Consider the following 18,710-nt stretch of genomic DNA (forward strand, 5'->3'; position numbering starts at 1 on the left):
CTATCTTAGATGACGGATCGGATTCAAAGTAAAAACAGTTAACCAGCACATCATAAGGAAAATTCTTACTATGTTTGGTTCTATTCCATTACGTGGCTCTTCTAAGTGTTTAAAATGAAAAAGTTACCGACAATGACTACAACGGACGACGATGACGGACGACAAGTGATTATAAGGGCACACTTGGCCTTTCATGCAGCTGAGCTAAAAAGGGAGAAGTCCATAATTTGACAAAATCATATGTTAGATTAATCTTATCAACAAAAGAAACGAATCCAACTGTCATATTCCTGACACTGTACATGTATTTTTCAAAGAAAATGGTGGATTAATCCTGGTTTGATAGCAAGCTAATAAACTGTCTTGTATGACAGTTGTTTATAGTTCTGCTTGTATTGACAACCTTTTCCCCTCACATTTGGTTAGCAATCTAAAATTGGTTAATGACATGTACCCTTTAAAATCATTCCATACACCACATATCAGTTTTCAACCTATTAAAGTAATTGGCATCTTTTTGTTCAAAATCAGTGCTCTAAGCACACGTTTATTCTATATAGTTGACCCACTGCTTATAGTATCTGAGTAACGAACTTGATCATGTAATTTTAACTTATATCACTGAGCAATGAAATGAGGTGGAGGTCTGACAGGTGAACCTGTCTGACAGACATATAGATGTTGATACATATTATCTAGCCCATGCATTGCAAATTATTTATTTCAGACTTTTTAGCTCACCGTTGCCGGAAGGGCCCCATGTGAGATTATGCCATCACTTGGGGTCCATCGTTGTCGTAAACTATTTAAAAAAAAATCTACTCTAAAACTACAGGGCCAAATACCTTCAAACTTTAACGAAATGTTTCTAAGGGTATCTAATTTATTAATTGTATCCATTGAAAAACATGGCCACCATGGCTAAAATAGAACATAGGGATCAAATGCAGTTTTTGGCTTAAATCTCAAAAACTAAAACTTTTAGAGTAAATCTGACATGGGGGGGGGGGGGGGGGATTGTTCATTTGGTCAAGATATATCAGCCATGAAATTTTCAGACGAATCAAACAACCCATTGATGGGTTGCTGCCACTAAATTGGTAGTTTTAAGGAAATTTTGTAGTATTTTGTTATTATCTTGAATATTATTATAGGTAGATATAAACTGTAAATAGCAATAATGTTCAGCAAAGTAAGATCTACAAAAAAGTTAACATGACCAAAATTGTCAATTTAACTTGAGACAATTTTACACAATTTGTTCATCAAGTTTGCTAACATTTAAAAATCTCCTCTGAAACTATTGTGCCTAATACTTCTTAACTTTAAAGGAGTGAACATGAATTTGACAGCTAATACCCTTTAAAGACGATGAACCATGATGAGGGTTGGGTCAATATTATGCATGGAATTATAAGTTCAAATACTTGTACAAATGCATATCAAATATCATTGACAAACCATAAAAGACCTCATCTCAAAATTGTGTTTGTAAACTACCGGTATACAAAAGTTTCAAATTCAATAGACCATGACTGAGGAGGGCCATATAATCTTCATGGAAATGCTATATGCCAATACTGATACAATTGTATACAAAGGGCAATTGATTTACTATCAGTGGTTCCCATTAAACTGCACCAATCACAAACTTTAACAAATGTCAACAGTGATGCAGGAAACAGCTCTTGTTGATGCCATACTTTCTACAAGTCATTTACAAATGATTTTATCAGACCAGCCTTACAAATTTCTGTTGTTGGCTGTTGCGTACCATGCCTTGTAGGGTTAGGTTGGTAAGTAGCGAATTTTTATTTGGCTAACAAAATAAGCTTATGTGACGGTACCCAAATTCACCAAATTGCACCTATTTTGACAGTTTTTTCATCTACGTTTTGTTATGTTAAAGAAAAAAAAGTCCATTCTGTGTTTATTTTGTAGCCGTATCCTTCTTTATTATAAAGGTACACCATTTTGATTTTTATTCCATATAGAATCATAGAAAAATTGGACTAAACTGACCTCCAAACCATCAATGATTCTGAAATGAGGAGTACCCAAATTGCATCCATGCTTAAATTCACATCGTCAAAAGTCTAATAACAGAGCTTTTGTTTAATTTCTTCAAATATTTTAAACAATTGGATATTAGTCCATGCTTACTCTTCATTATTTCTTAAATCGATACTTGTAACATTTTGTATTTGCTCATTTTAAAAAAATGACGTTTTGATGACGTCGCATGGCGACGTTTCAGTACATTTTGCTTTTTCAGTAAATACTTTGTCTGTTGATAAATACTGTGAACGTTTTGTGCATATCTAAATAGTTTTACCTATGTTGAAAGATGTGCTTAGTATCAAATCATAAAAATACAAATTGTTTAGTCTCTAGGAAATCTTATAAGATTTTCGCTGCTAGTTTTGCTAAATAGGTGCAATTTGGGTACCGTTACGTTACAGTTTTTAGACACGGAAACAATGTAAGAGCAGAAAAAATCTTTAAAAAAAAATTTGAGCTAATTTTTGTCAAATTCTTTTGCTTTTTAGATGGATAGGTAGGCAAATCGAACAATCTTAATTTTATTGATCATTTTTGAGTCATTAAAATTATTTCATTTTTATACTGGTTCCCTTAACTGCTCTTGAACGATTTTAGGAAAATTGGTAAGAAAATTTGTAAAGTAAATGCGATGCAACAGTTAAAACAAGTTCGTTGATGCTATGAGTGAGATAAATAAGCTGGTAATGTGATATTTATAAACTTTTTTGGAAAAAGGGCACCAACTTTAAAATTATCACAAAATGACCGACATTATGTGAAAAAATTTCCAGATCCTTGATTTGCTCCTTCTAAAAATCCAGAGTTCTGACATAAGAGCAAGCTACGACAAAAAATCTCAAACAATATTGTTATATTGCACAATGTCAACTTTTTAGGAGCCCCTTTTATAATTACAGGAAGAGTAAACTAATGGGCATGGGGAGTCATATAGTATCTTGTAGATTGCAATGTGAGATTATGATGACTTTATGATCAACTGTTTTGTTGTATTATTTCTCATTGACTTTAACCACATTTTCTTTTCTTCTGAAGAACGTCACTGATGTATTTTAAATAAAAATAAAGCAAAAAATTCTTGTTTTTTTTCGTAAAAGACAATAACAATCAAAACCAATGTTTTACTTAAATTGTTCCATAAATCCAATTAATTCATGTTTATTTTTTTAAACAAAAATGTTATGTCTGTCCAAAAGATAGACAATTGCAAGAAACACAAATATGAGCAATTGTCTAACATTTTAATTTCAATCCCAATTATCTCTAAAAGGATTTTTTTTTTTATGACCTAGCGGTATTTTAATTGACTAGGCAAAAAAATGTGTGTGTGCAAATAGTAATGAAAAAATCATATAGGGGTCAACACTGAATCATTTGCTCTTAAAATATTGTGATGCTTCAAAAAGAAAAATAAATATTTAAAAGGATTTTCAAAATGGCATTAGCAAAGGCAATCAATGCAAAAATTTATAGAATTCAATAAAATTCTTTATGGATCTTTTTGTAAAAGCGATTCACACACCATCAAAAATCCTCTCTCAAATTCACCTTCACTGAATCTTTCTACAGATAGTCTAGCATTTTGTCTAATGACCAGACTTTCCTCATCTTTTAAATTAAATATTGTTTCCATGGCTGCAGAATAAGAATCTACATCCTCTGCCAGATATCCTGTCTTTTGATGATTATAGTCTGTGACAATGTCAAGCTTTGGGCCACCAGAATTATGGGCTAATATAATAGTTCCTGCTGCCATTAACTCCACAACTCCTGAAATAGTAATTAAAGGTACAAATTTGATAATCCAATGGTCTTTTTGTGTACATAAGACTTATCAGTGACGCGCATATAAAAAATAGTCAAAATCTCACATACACCGGTACTGTTTTATAATCTTAACTACTAACAAACATGTTTTTTTTTCTGTAAGACCATTATAAGTTATATGGTTCGCTACTGACCCCCTACGGATCCATAGAGGGTTAGTAAAATCCATAGGGGGTGAGGCTGGAGGCTGAATCCCCTATGATTTTATTCACCCTCTATGGATCCGTAGGGGGCTAGTAGTTAACCATATAACGAATTTATTGCACGCTGGACTTTTTCTCCTGCGTTTTGTTGAAAAATAAAGGATGAAACAGAACAACGTTAATAGATGACGACACCATTAACGTGTCACCATGTGAGAGCGTTAAACCAATCACAACATGATAATTTACCCACTGCGATAAAAATAATTAGCAGCTGTATCAAGAGCACATTGTACACCCTTAATATTATGGCACCCTAAACGGAGTTTGGGTGACATATTGTTATTCTACGTTTCTTTTTTTTTTTTTTTTTTTTTTTATTATTATTTTTCTTCCACACATTTTTGTCCAGTCTGGAACTCTAATGTGAATGGACCCAAGAAGATGGAACTATACCATAATGTTAACCACCAGATGAAGATTTGCTTTTTGGGGTTGGCACTTTCAAGATGGCTGCCGTTACCATGGAAACGGAACAAATGTGAAAAAATCCAGTTTTTTCGTTTTGGTGAACTGTTTGGATATGCTTTTACTCAGAATCATTATATTTTAACACAATGTAGGTGCCCACTATATACAGGTGTTGGATGATTTTGGTACTCATTGGAACTACTATGTTGCCATGGAAACAACACCAAAAATTTCAAAAATATCAACATGCTCCAAACTTAATGAAACTTGACAGTAACAATGAGCAACATTGGCAGATGAAACTTTTGGTGTTGGAATTTCCAAAATGGCTTTTGTTACCATGGAAACAATGCAAAAAAATTCAAAAAAGTAAAAATGCTGCAAACTGGATGAAACTTCACAGAAATGGTCACTCGCATAAGTAGAGTTGACTTTTGAAGTTGGAATTTTTAAAATGGCCGCCGTTACCATGGAAACAGCAAAAATGTCAAAAAATTCAAAATGCTCCAAACTTAATGAAACTTAATAAAAATGATAATTGGAATGTGTAGATGCACTCTTTGACTTTGTAATCTTCTAAATGGCTGCCGCTCGCCTGGCAATAGGGGAAGGGTGCCATCCGCTATGGCAAATCTAGTTGTACATATTGTTGAAAGAATAAAATGAAATAATATTTAGAAGGAATTAAATAAGAAGCAAATAAAATGAAACATGAAAGGATGGGGATACCCTTTTATCTTACCTCCTATACATTTCTAAGAATGTGATTGGTTGAAAGCGCCCTCATGGAGACTGTGTATATTTAATATTAGGTAGGGAGGCGGGGCTTATCTCATACACGGTTAGTAGTGGTGTTACGTCCCTTTATTTTCCATATAAGGTATTGGGGAGGTGGGCCTTATTTCATACATGGTTAGTAGTGGTGTTACGTTCCTTTATAAAAACAAAACTGCATTTAGAAAAAAATCGTACAGGTTTCAACAGACAAAGAAATTGATGATTAAGATTGAAATAAATTCATAAAACACATTTAAGCCTAACTAGTTGTCATTGTTGGTATCTGTTTTTGTAGAATCAATGGAAGTAGTTTCTTAATGCTAAAAGTATTGAAGACTTGCTCATTTTGATAGGTCACTAGTCTAAATTTCACACGTTAGATAGTCGGTAAGATCAATTCGTTACATAGTGTGCTAGTGACCTAATACGGTATATATGGGGTCAGTAAACTCCATATGGGGATTCGACCTCCGCTCTCACCCCATATGTAATTTGCTGACCCCATATATACCGTATACATTTATTTTATATTCGCTCTCACCCCATAAATGTAATTTACTGACCCCATATATACCGTATTAGGTCACTAGCACACTATGTAACTAATAAGACCCTTAGGCATATAAATATTGCTTAAAATATGACTGTGAAAAGTCACAAAACTCTAGAATAATATAAAAAAACATATGAAACTGCTTATGGTGATTACAGTGGATGTATTATTATTCCTTGGATACCAAATTTCATGAATTTCGTGGGTACAGGAAAACCACAAAATTAAATGTTCAACAAAGGACAAATTTTCTATAGGGTTGTATGCAGACCTCAGCAAAACCACGAAATTAAATATCCAGGAACATACAAGTTTTCCTTTATTCTCGCAGTTGAAAATAAATAAATCAACAGTAACTACAATGTATGATTTTTTTTTGTTTACAGTGACTTGACTGTAAGGCAGCAACCATTTGATTTTCTGGGGGGGGGGGGGGGGCTAAAAAAAAAGTTTGTTTCCAGTTTTTGGAGAAAAAAATAATTTGTTTTTGATTCTGAGAAAAAAAAATTGTTTGTTTCACCCTCAGCTGCCACTATATGTAATGCTAAAATAGAAAGAAAAAAATTGTTTTCGACTTGTCTTGAAAAAAATAGATTGTTTTTCGCTGCAGGCGAAAAATAAAATTTGTCCAGAAAAAAAACCCATAGGCCCCCCCCCCAGAAAATCAAATGGTTGCTGCCTAAGTGTTGCTATCCACCAATTGCAATTCATTCAAAATTTTGACCAAATTGCAATTTATTTTATTAAACCAAATTGTTCAACTGGTCAGAAATTTGAACCAACTGCTGTAGAAAACCACAGTCAAGTCGTGAAAGTGCAAGGTGATAAAATAAAACATACTTACAATCCTATAAGACTTTATAAACTCCACTTTATTGATGGTATTACTAAATCAGTCAATCAATCTGTATAGTTATATTATAGCCATTACTATATTAAAGCTTAGTTTGGACTTTTTTATAGCAATTCAAAATAAAACATTTTACCTTTAGTATGGTAATGGCTATAATATAACTATACAGATTGATAGACAAATTTAGTAATAACATCATTAAAGTGGAGTTAAAGTCTTATAGGATTGTAAGTATATTTTATTTTATCACCTTGCACTTTTACATTTTGGCTGAACAATTTGTTCAATATTCTGACCAGTTGAACAATTTGATTTTATAAAACAAATTGCAATTTGGTCAAAATTTTGAATGAGTTGCAATTGGTGGATAGAAACACTAACAGTCAAGTCACTGTATGATAATTTGATTAAAAAAATATAAATAAAAATAAGTTTTGCTTTTAACAAAATGTGTGAATATGTGAAATGAATCATTTTTGCCAAATTCAGTTTGGTCAATATAATTCAAGTAATTCAAGTATTTACCTATGCCAAAATGTTCATTCCACATAGTATGAATTCCAATGACAGAAGTCGACATCAAATCTTTAAGCTCTTCAAAACTAACATTTAATTTAAATTCTACATTATCTTCAATGTTTAACATGGTACATAAATCTCTTAGTTCTTTCACTCTTGTTGAGTCTCCTTCATTGCGACAACTTCCAACTAAAAGTAGCTTGTAAATCTGTTTATCTTTTGAATGACTTTTAAGGAATTTAGAAAATGATCGTATCTGCAAACCATGGTCCTTTTCTGGTCTAAACTGTGCAATAGACACTATTGTTTTCTGCACATGACAGTTTGTTAGAGGAATTTTGGTAAACTCTGAAATATCACATGGAGGATAGATAATGTATGTTCTGTCAGCAACTTTCCATAGCTTTTGGATGTGATTAAATGTCCATGTAGAATTTACCATAACTTTGTCTGACCGCCTACCCATTATTCCATACAAGTATGCAAACATTTTATAATATTGAGTTTTAGCCCAGCTAAGTGTTGGACTTTGTGAGATGAATGAAGCGTTATTGTGTGATTGGGTTCTATCTGATACACGTTGTAACATGTCCGTACTGATGGTAGGATAATGAACATAACTCACTGTCTGACATCCTCCTAAATACTTAAACAATGGCAAGGTAAAGGCATAACCCATACTATCAATGTAAATATCAGGAACATACTTCATCAAAGCTTCCCATCCTAACACCATAGACCCTAAACTCTGTCCTAGCAATGTAAAGTACGGATACTTCTCAGCTTCTACCAAATATCTTTTTGTTAGAAACACAAACTCTACTGTAGATGGGATACTGATGTTAAACCTCTGTTTGGCTCTCTGTAATATGTCGGATCCAGTAGCTTCTGTATCTCCTGTGTAAACAATACATTGAATTCTGGAATATCTGGAAAGACAAGAAAACACAGTTCACAGTAAAAAAAAGTATTTCACAATACATGTACATTGTATAAAAGAAAGTTTAAAGCCTCATTGCTAACAGAAGAAGAAGCTAACAGGAACAATGACTAATTTCAGTACTTGAGTCAAACCAATATAGAAGATATTTGATATCAAGAAGACTTTTGAATGAATACTATATTACAGACAAATAAATGTATCCTGATTTAGAGTAATTTCTCGCAATTTGATTGGCTGATATTGTCCTAATAAATTTCAGTACAATTTTTTATCACGTCAATTGGAATTATCTCCCTTATACCATTGACCTAATAAAAAAAATGAGTTGCTTTATAATCATAATATTTTTATTTTTTCACAGTTTTAGATTAAATATCTATAATATATTATTGATATTGTCCTAAAATAGAATTTGAATATAATAATATGTAATATAACAAAATCAGGATAAATTCGTTACACAGTGTTCAGTTGTCCTAATACGGAATTTATCGGGTCAATTAAATTCAAAAGAGAACCCAAAGACACAAAGGGGATATTCAAACTAATACGTCCAAGTTAAAGTGACAACTCCATGGAAAATGAACACAAGAGTGCACAGGCTGAAATGTCTCGCCTTCTTTAATAATCATTGATATTATGTTGATAATCTCAAATGTAAAGCTTTATTACAAACGTCACATTAACCAAGAAAACTAAACATTGACCATTGAACCATGAAAATGAGGTGAAGGTCAGATACACCATGCCAGGCAGACATGAACAGCTAACAATTCATCCATATAACAAATATAGTTTACCTATTACTTATAGTTTAAGAAAAACAGACCAAAACACAAAAATTTAACACTGAGCAATGAATTGTGACAATAAGGTCAAGGAAAAATAAAACCTGCACCACTGACATATATTTGGTGTATGACATAAGATATTTCCATACACCAAATATAGTTGATCTATTGCATATAGTATTAGAAAAAAAAGAAGACCAAAACTTAAAAACTTAACTTTGACCACTGAACCATGAAAATGAGGTCAAGGTCAGATGACACCTGCTGTGCACCTTACAATCATTCCATACATCAAATATAGTAATCCTATTGCATACAGTATAAGACTAGAGGCTCTAAAGAGCCTGTGTTTTAGAGCCTGTGTCGCTCACCTTGGTCTATGTGAATATTAAACAAAGGAAGCAGATGGATTCATGACAAAATTGTGTTTTGGTGATGGTGATGTTTTTGTACATCTTACTTTACTAAACAGTCTTGCTGCTTACAATTATCTCTATCTATAATGAACTTGGCCCAGTAGTTTCAGTGGAAAATGTTAATAAAAATTTACAAAATTTTATGAAAAAATTGACTATAAAGGACAATAACTCCTTCGGTGGTGAATTGACCATTTCGGTCATGTTGACTTATTTGTAAATCTTACTTTGCTGACTGAACATTATTGCTGTTTACAGTTTATCTCTATCTATAATAATATTCAAGATAATAACCAAAAACAGCAAAATTTCCTTAAAATTACCGATTCAGGGGCAGCAACCCAACAACAGGTTGTCTGATTCATCTGAAAATTTCAGGGCAGATAGATCTTAAACAGTTTTAACCCATGTCAGATTTGCTCTAAATGCTTTGGTTTTTGAGTTATAAGCCAAAAACTGCATTTTACCCCTATGTTCTATTTTAGCTGTGGCGGCCATCTTGATTTGATGGACGGGTCACTGGACACATTTTTGAAACTAAATACCCCAAAGATGATTGTGGCTAAGTTTGGATTAATTTGACCCAGTAGTTTCAGAGGAGAAGATTTTTGTAAAAGATTTATGGAAAATGGTTTAAAATCGACTATAAAGGGCAATTACTCCTAAAGGGGTCAACTGACCATTTCAATCACATTGACTTACTTGTAAATCTTACTTTGCTGAACATTATTGCTGTTTACAGTTTATCTCTATCTATAATAATATTCAAGATAATAACCAACAAGAGGCTGTCACAACGACAGCACACCGGATTTATTAACATTTATTTGTGCCCTGGCAATATCACAAGAACCATTACTGATGAATGGTGAAAGTGAAAATCGTCAATATCAAATTTGACCTCCATTTTGTCATCAGATGTATCAACATATTAAAATTTGAAAAGCTTAGATTGAAAGGTTCATGAGTAAATACAACAACGTGAATGGAAACACCATTTTACGATCTTTCAAGAACCATAACTCCTGAACGGTAAAAGTCTGGAAACACCATTTTACGATCTTTCAAGAACCATAACTCCTGAACGGTAAAAGTCTGGAAACACCATTTTACGATCTTTCAAGAACCATAACTCCTGAACGGTAAAAGTCAAAATCGTCATTATTGAACTTGACCTCTATTTTGTCATCAGTAACATCATATTAAAATTTCAAAAGCTTTGGTTGAATGGTTCATGAGAAAATGCACGGACACGACGGGAAACACCATTTTTCAATCTTTCAAGAACCATAACTCCTGAATGGTAAAAGTCAAAATCGTCATTATTAAACTTGACCTCCATTTTGTCATCAGTAACAGCATATTAAAATTTCGGAAGCTTTGGTAGAACAGTTCATGCATAAATGCACGGACACGACTGGAAACTCCATTTTTCAATCTTTCAAGAACCATAACTCCTGAACGGTAAAAGTCAAAATCGTCATTATTGTCCTTGACCTCTATTTTGTCATCAGTAACATCATATTAAAATTTCAAAAGCTTTGGTTGAATGGTTCATGAGAAAATGCACGGACACGACGGGAAACACCATTTTTCAATCTTTCAAGAACCATAACTCCTGAATGGTAAAAGTCAAAATCGTCATTATTGAACTTGACTTCCATTTTGTCATCAGTAACAGCATATTAAAATTTCAGAAGCTTTGGTAGAACAGTTCATGCATAAATGCACGGACACGACTGGAAACTCCATTTTTCAATCTTTCAAGAACCATAACTCCTGAACGGTAAAAGTCAAAATCGCCATTATTGAACTTGACCTCCATTCTGTCATCAGTAACAACATATTAAAATTTGGGAAGCTTTGGTAGAACAGTTCATGCGTAAATGCACAAACACGACTGGAAACTCCTTTTTTCAATCTTTCAAGAACCATAACTCCTGAACGGTAAAAGTCAAAATCGCCATTATTGATCTTGACCTTCGTATAGTTGTCAGTAATAACATATTAAAATTTTAAAAGCTTTGGTTGAACCGTTCAAAAGTAAATGCACGGACAACATTTGATTGCCGCCTGCCCGCCCGCCCGCCGTACATCCCCAAAGCAATAACCGACATTTTTGTCACAAAAATCCGGTTAAAAACAGCGAAATTTCCTTAAAATTACCAATTCTGGGGCAGCAACCCAATAGCGGGTTGTCCGATTCATCTGAAAATTTCAGGGCAGATAGATCTTGACCTGATAAACCATTTTACTCCTGTCAGATTTGCTCTAAATACTTTGGTTTTTGAGTTATAAGCCAAAAACTGCATTTTACCCCTATGTTCTATTTTTAGCCATGGCGGCCATCTTGGTTGGTTGGCCGGGTCACCGGACACATTTTTTAAACTAGATACCCTAATGATGATTGTGGCCAAGTTTGCTTTAATTTGGCCCAGTAGTTTCAGCGGAGAAGATTTTTGTAAAAGTTAACAACGACGATGGACGCAAAGTGATGGGAAAAGCTCACTTGGCCCTTCTGGCCAGGTGAGCTAAAAAACAGACCAAAACGCAAAAACTTAACTATAACCACTGAACCATAAAAATGAGGTCAAGGTCAGATGACACATGCCAGTTGGACATGTACACCTTAAAGTCCTTCCATACAATGAATATACAAGACCTATTGCTTATAGTATCTGAGATATGGACTTGACCACCAAAACTTAACCTTGTTCACTGATCCATGAAATGAGGTCGAGGTCAAGTGAAAACTGTCTGATGGGCACGAGGACCTTGCAAGGTATGCACATACCAAACACAGTTATCCTATTACTTATAATAAGAGAGAATTTAACATTACAAAAAATCTGAACTTTTTTTCAAGTCTATGAACCATGAAAATGAGGTCAAGGACATTGGACATGTGAATGACAGAAACTTCATAACATGAGGCATCTATATACAAAGTATGAAGCATCCAGGTCTTCCATCTTTTAAAATATAAAGCTTTTAAGAAGAAAGCAAAAGCTGCCACCCCGCCTCACTATCCCTAAGTCGAGCTTTCTGCGACATAAGTTGCAGGCTAGACAAAAACAATTTAAAGTTTTTTGGTGTAATATTTTGTCCTTATTTTGTTGTTGTAGGAGCAGTAGTCATTAATAATATCAATGACAAACTTTTGTTCAGTCTGGTTTAAAAAAAAATTATTAACAATTTTATTGCATATATATCATACATGTATGTGCAAGATTAGAACCTGCTCTGTAAAGCTGTTTTTTTTTTAAATACTGTCCATATAAACCTAATCTGTATGCTCTGAAAGCTGTAACACGATTTTTTTTCTGTAAGGCTCTGTAATTGCCTGTATTGTATGTTCATATATTTTTACAGTTGTAGTTTTACTTGTGAGAGAGCTGTCTATATATTCAATTACATTTATGTTCTATTTCATTTACTGTCTGTGTCATTTGGTCTCTTGTGGAGAGTTGTCTCATTGGCAATCATACCACATCTTCTTTGTATATGATAGCTATATGATAGCTGTCCATGGTGTCCTGTTCTGTAAACCTTGCATAGCTGTCAATAGTTACCTGTTCTGTAAAGTTCTAATAGCTGTCCATAGCTACCTGTTTTGAAAAGCTCTAATAGCTGTCCATAGTTACCTGTTTTGAAAAGCTCTAATAGCTGTCCAAAGTTACCTGTTTTGTAAAGCTCTGATAGCTGTCCAAGGTTACCTGTTTTGTAAAGCTCTGATAGCTGTCCATAATAACCTGTTTTGTAAAGCTCTGATAGCTGTCCATATATTACCTATTCTGTAAAGCTCTGATAGCTGTCCATAGTTACCTGTTTTGTAAAGCTCTGATAGCTGTCCATAGTTACCTGTTTTGTGAAGCTCTGATAGCTGTCCATAGTTACCTGTTTTGTATAGCTCTGATAGCTGTCCATAGTTACCTATTTTGTAAAGCTCTGATAGCTGTCCGTAGTTACCTGTTTTGTAAAGTTCTGATAGCTGTCCATAGTTACCTGTTTTGTAAAGCTCTGATAGCTGTCCATAGTTACCTGTTTTGTAAAGCTCTGATAGCTGTCCGTAATTACCTGTTTTGTAAAGCTCTGATAGCTGTCCGTAGTTACCTGTTTTGTAAAGCTCTGATAGCTGTCCATAGTTACCTGTTTTGTAAAGCTCTGTTAGCTGTCCATAGTTACCTGTTTTGTAAAGCTCTGATAGCTGTCCGTAGTTACCTGTTTTGTAAAGCTCTGATAGCCGTCCATAGAACCCTTTCTCCTCCTCCACCAGCATTACAGTATGGATGGAAAAATCCAACAGTTATCTCCCCTTTTTTCTTTAAGTGTGGTAGTAAATTTTTCGATCGATGTTTAATCCAATATCGCATCAACAAAGGTATGCATATTAATGTAGATATAACAATACAGAAAAATACCAGCATTTTGAATGGACAACACTGAAAAAAAATCCAAGAAAATAAATGTAGACAGCAGAAAATCAAATGTTTATGTACACATATATGAATATACATCATGTATTTATGAACTTCTTGAAAACTATATTTCAATATATATTTCGAAAACATGCATTTACATCCAATCAATTGCACTTAATTTTTATATAATACACTTTATTATGAATAAATAATTGAAATTTAAATAAAGCATTTGTACTGATTTTGTCTTCAGGTTATGTATAGTTATTACAACATTTCCCTTTATATGTGTGTATTGTAATTAAATTTTTTTCTTATAAACATAATTTTCCTGTATTTATGAAAAAACATGTTCTAAGTATGCAAGATGGTCATAATTTTGAAGGAACAATGACCAGAAATTACATGTACTATACTGTCACTCACTTTTTAATCTGGTCATCAAATGAAAGAATTTATCAGGACATTAATGTTATATTTGTTTTGTATAGAAAGAAAAGAAGAAGGTATGTCAATTAAACCAAACACATTGTCATCCACATGGACTTCTAAAAAGTCTAAAATAAAAAAAATTAACAGGGCACTGGCATGAAAATATGTAGCTTCTTTTCAATTTTTCATGTGGATTTTAGTCAAAACGCCATCTAATTAATTATCTAGTTGACCTCTAAAGTCATCCGATGACCATATAAGCGATGTAAACATAAATATAGATATAAATAGATGAAGCAAACTCATGCTGTTGGGTTATTTTAGGTCTATCTAATTTCATATTATACATGTAGTTGAAATACATTTTTTGTAAGTGTTTATAATCGCTTTTACCTGAATAAGAATGTTTTTTGTGGATCAAATCAGTCAATCAAATGATCAGATTTACCCTTGTTTCACTTTCAATGTTAACATTCTTATCCTTTAAATAACTACACACATACAATTCACGTTTTATCCATCTCAAGTTAAGGGGTTAAATTGAAGTTCACATGAATATTGATTCAATGAGGTCGAATTATTCACTTGCAAGTGAATAATTCATAATCAATGTTATTTTGCTTATTTTGACAAAAATTGAACCATACTGGATGCTAAAAGCAATTATTATTTCACTATTTGGGTTTCATTAATGAATGAGCAAAAAAAATAATATATTAGATTCTTATATATCTCGTAGCTAGTGCCCCTTTAATATCAAGGACTTCTTCCTGTCTTGAATGTGATATTATCAAAATTATGTCACTTGAAATCAATTGAATACACTGTCACTGTATTGAAGCATGTAAAGGCTTTAATTTTGACATTTAAAATTTTATGGATCTTTTTGAATTCTTTTTTGTGTTATGTCCCAGGCAAAACAAAGTCAATGAATGTCTCAAAGAGTGAAAAAAATCCAGAAAACAAGATAAACGAAACATAAACCGAGTGCAACAGTGCATGCAGTTTATTGCTATATAAATATAATGCTAGTCCTGGTTGGTTATTGTCCGAGTTTTAAAAAATGTTAAAGCCCTTTTTTCTTCAGGCCAAGAAATATCTAGTCCTATTCTTGAAAGGATTTTTATTTATTTTTTTGTAATGCTTTTCAATGAGATTATTTGAACTAATATTAGACCTTCCTGATGTAGAAAAGCCTGAGGGCATACTGTAGTGAAAATTTTTGTTGATGAATGTACATTTGTAAAGTATATTCTAAAGTCTCATTAGAAAATGAGTGCGTATTAATAATTAATCCTGGCAATGACCAACAATATCATCACGATTAATATATGATTTTAATTTAGTGGCATAACATTCTAATTTCCAAGTATTTGACCAGTCACATACAAATGTAAATTTTACAAATTTATAATTACTGCACTTGTTTTCATCCGGATCACCAAACTTTGAATGTCGTCAAGACAGAAGAGAAATGATTCAAGTCTACAAAGTGTTACATGGTATAGATGATATCAAATGGATGAGCCTATTTACTTTAGCACCATCTAATACAAGTAGAGGTCACTCTTTAAAACTATTTAAAGAACAGTGTAGACAACACAGAGAGTTAATAATTTTTCAATTAGTCTGAGATTACTCTGATGTCCAACGCCTATTTTGCTAGAGAAGCTGGGGCTGTCGCACGGCCCCAGCTTCTCTGGCAAAACAGATGTTGGACGTCAGAGATTGACCTCAGAGTAATCTCGGACTATTTTTCAATTAAAGTAGACATGACCAAGGTTCAGGTCGCACTTGCTTTCCAAAAAAAAAAATGTTGTTAATAATGCATGCACAGCGTGTCATTATATATAGTTCATTTCGTTAGATATTTTTCTAGATATATTAGATTCAATATGGCTGAACAAAATAGGCAGAGAATGTATACAAATAGAAATAATTAGATAAAAGTGTTAAACATAAATAGGTACGTTTTATCCTATAAAAATATCTAACGATACGAACAATATATAATGACAAGATGTTTATGCATTATAAACAATATTTTTGGGGGAAATAAGTGCGACCTGAACCTGGGTCGCAATTCTGATCGTTTTGAAATAGGAAAAATCCGTAGCTCTATGGTCCACAAATAGTCAAAAAATAACATAAGGACCTATGAGCTACGGTTGCGCAGCTAATGATATTAAGTGGAATAACCCTTCAGATTTAACATTATGGATGAGAAATTGCATAATGACATTCCAAGATGAGAGGTCAGTAGAAGCCTTATTTAAGGACCCGAAGACAAATTATGTATAACTATAAAGCCAAGGTATAAATTAGGCACTGGCTACGGTTACATGGAAATGTAACAATAATAAAAATAAAAATATTATTGTTACATTGGAGACTAAATGCCGGAATGCATGGTTGGGTAAGGACCGGTTTAATTACGAATGTAACAATAATTATTGAGGCTACAGTTACATTGCGTTGTTGTTACATGAAAAAAAGCAATGTACGATGGGACTAGTAACATGTACTAAATAATAAAAGTTGAGGACATTTATTACATACATTTATAACATACAATTTATTTACTGTAATTTTTTATTTACAATGACAATTTCTACAAATCCAGTAAGTTGTTTTTAAAGTCCGACACATTTTTGATGAATGAAATTACGTCCTCCACGGATACGGGTACATACAGAATTTCTTAGTATTTAAGTTACAGTTAGCAAACTTTGCTTTTGATTATCAATTTGCGTCAAGTTATAAAGCTGTATGAAATGTATGTCTTGATATTGTTTCAGTTTCGTTTAAAACGCATCCAAAGTTTTATTTTTTTCACCATAAACAAAATTGGTCCAAAGTATAATGACAGTAATAAGAGTAGGTGTGCAGTTAAATACTTTAAAAAAGTGAAACCATTGAACTATATTTTTCGCCTTCGACAGTCACACCTAATCCCAAGTAGTATCTTTAAGAACATCAAAACAAATAGCCAAATGATGAAAAGAAAATATGAAATGACAAATGTACCCACACAAGAGACAGATTATTCGGTCTACTGTTTTTCATGTAACAAAAATGTAACCGTTGCCTCAGTAATTATTGTTACATTTGTAATTAATCGGTTCCTCACCCAACTTTGCATTCCGGCAATAAGTCTCCAATGTAACAATAATATTTTTATTATTGTTACATTTCCATGTAACCGTAGCCAGTGCCTATAATTTATGTAGTAATCAACTGTTGAACTGATAGTGATCAAACGATAAAACAATTCCCTCTTGTAAAACTTGGTTAGCGAAGATGCTGCCAATAAACTTTCTGTTATTCTATTTCTTGCAATTAATAAACTGACAAACTTAATAACAACACTGAAAGGTGTAGCCTAAAATATTACCTAAACTCATTCAGTTAACATATCGTTGCTAAACTTGACAACACTGTATCCGGTTCGGACAGTGGCGCCATCTATTCAAAATAAGATATTGACCTTTCGGGGTAAGGATTATTTCCCTTTGAACAGTATCTCGTCTAATACACTTTGAAGACATTGTGTTGTTCAGACCCTCGTTCAGCCCCAATATTGATAGATAAAATTTTGTATATGTTCCAGACCATACGAGTATTTGGACCGTACGCGTACGGTCCGGACCGTATACGTATACTCGTACGGTCCGACCATACGCGTACGGTCGGACCGTATGAGTATATGTAACAAAAAATATGTTCCGGCGTGACATTTGTTCCGCTGGAACAAATTTCATAGGAAATATGTACCGCCGGAACTTATATCACAGAAAATATGTTCCAGCACTGTAAAATTTGTTCCGGAACTAATTTTTTGACCAAATATGAAATAAGTTCCGGAACAAATATCATAGCTCCATGAATTTTGTTCCAGTAAATATTAAAAGTTTTAAATAAGTTCCTGTGATATTAGTTTAAGACCAATATGTACATATTTCAAAGAAACCAATGAATAAGTTCTTCTCAAACCTATTTTCACTGAAATAAGAACATGTACCTTTGCAACATATTGCACAGCGAAACATTTTCAAGTTACACTTAAATTATAAAGCAAGCTAAATGCTGTACTGAGTGTGCTGGCATAGGATACATGTGCAATTTTAGGCATGACTGTAAAGTTCTACAGGATAAAGTGGTGGTAATTTATCATAATTTGTATCTATGTTTTATGTGGTATTCCGTCTTGGTTCTTGTTAACTGTCATGGCCCTGTTTCTAGTCATACATGTACTTGTCATGGAACTGTTTCAAAAGAGTGTGTCTTTTGTTTCTTCATGTCTTTTACAATCATTAATCAGTTATTTCGTCCTTTTCAAATTAGTTCTTATGTTCATGTTCTTTGACTTTAATTTTTTCTAAAAGATTTTTCTTATCCTACTCTTTTCTGCTTAAAGTGGTCATTTTGATATTTTTTACGTTTATAATTAAACATTTGCTATAGTCCTTAAGATTCTTATTGGATGAATTACATTTCTCATTT

At 33.0% G+C, this 18,710-nt stretch overlaps 1 protein-coding gene across 1 annotated transcript; it reads right to left on the minus strand.

Annotated features, from left to right (window-relative positions):
• Positions 1-3,131: 3,131 nt before the first annotated feature.
• Positions 3,132-17,731, minus strand: LOC139486120 (GDP-Man:Man(3)GlcNAc(2)-PP-Dol alpha-1,2-mannosyltransferase-like). The gene is made up of 4 exons (XM_071270832.1): positions 17,602-17,731; positions 13,576-13,796; positions 7,211-8,133; positions 3,132-3,831 (listed from the first exon to the last, which is right to left on the minus strand). The coding sequence occupies exons 2-4, from the start codon at positions 13,779-13,781 to the stop codon at positions 3,551-3,553; spliced, it is 1,410 nt and encodes a 469-aa protein (XP_071126933.1). The 5' UTR covers positions 13,782-13,796; positions 17,602-17,731; the 3' UTR covers positions 3,132-3,550.
• Between the last annotated feature and the right edge of the window lie 979 nt (positions 17,732-18,710).

Source organism: Mytilus edulis, chromosome 8 (genome assembly GCF_963676685.1).
Source record: "Mytilus edulis chromosome 8, xbMytEdul2.2, whole genome shotgun sequence".
NCBI classification, from domain to species: Eukaryota; Metazoa; Mollusca; class Bivalvia; order Mytilida; family Mytilidae; genus Mytilus; species Mytilus edulis.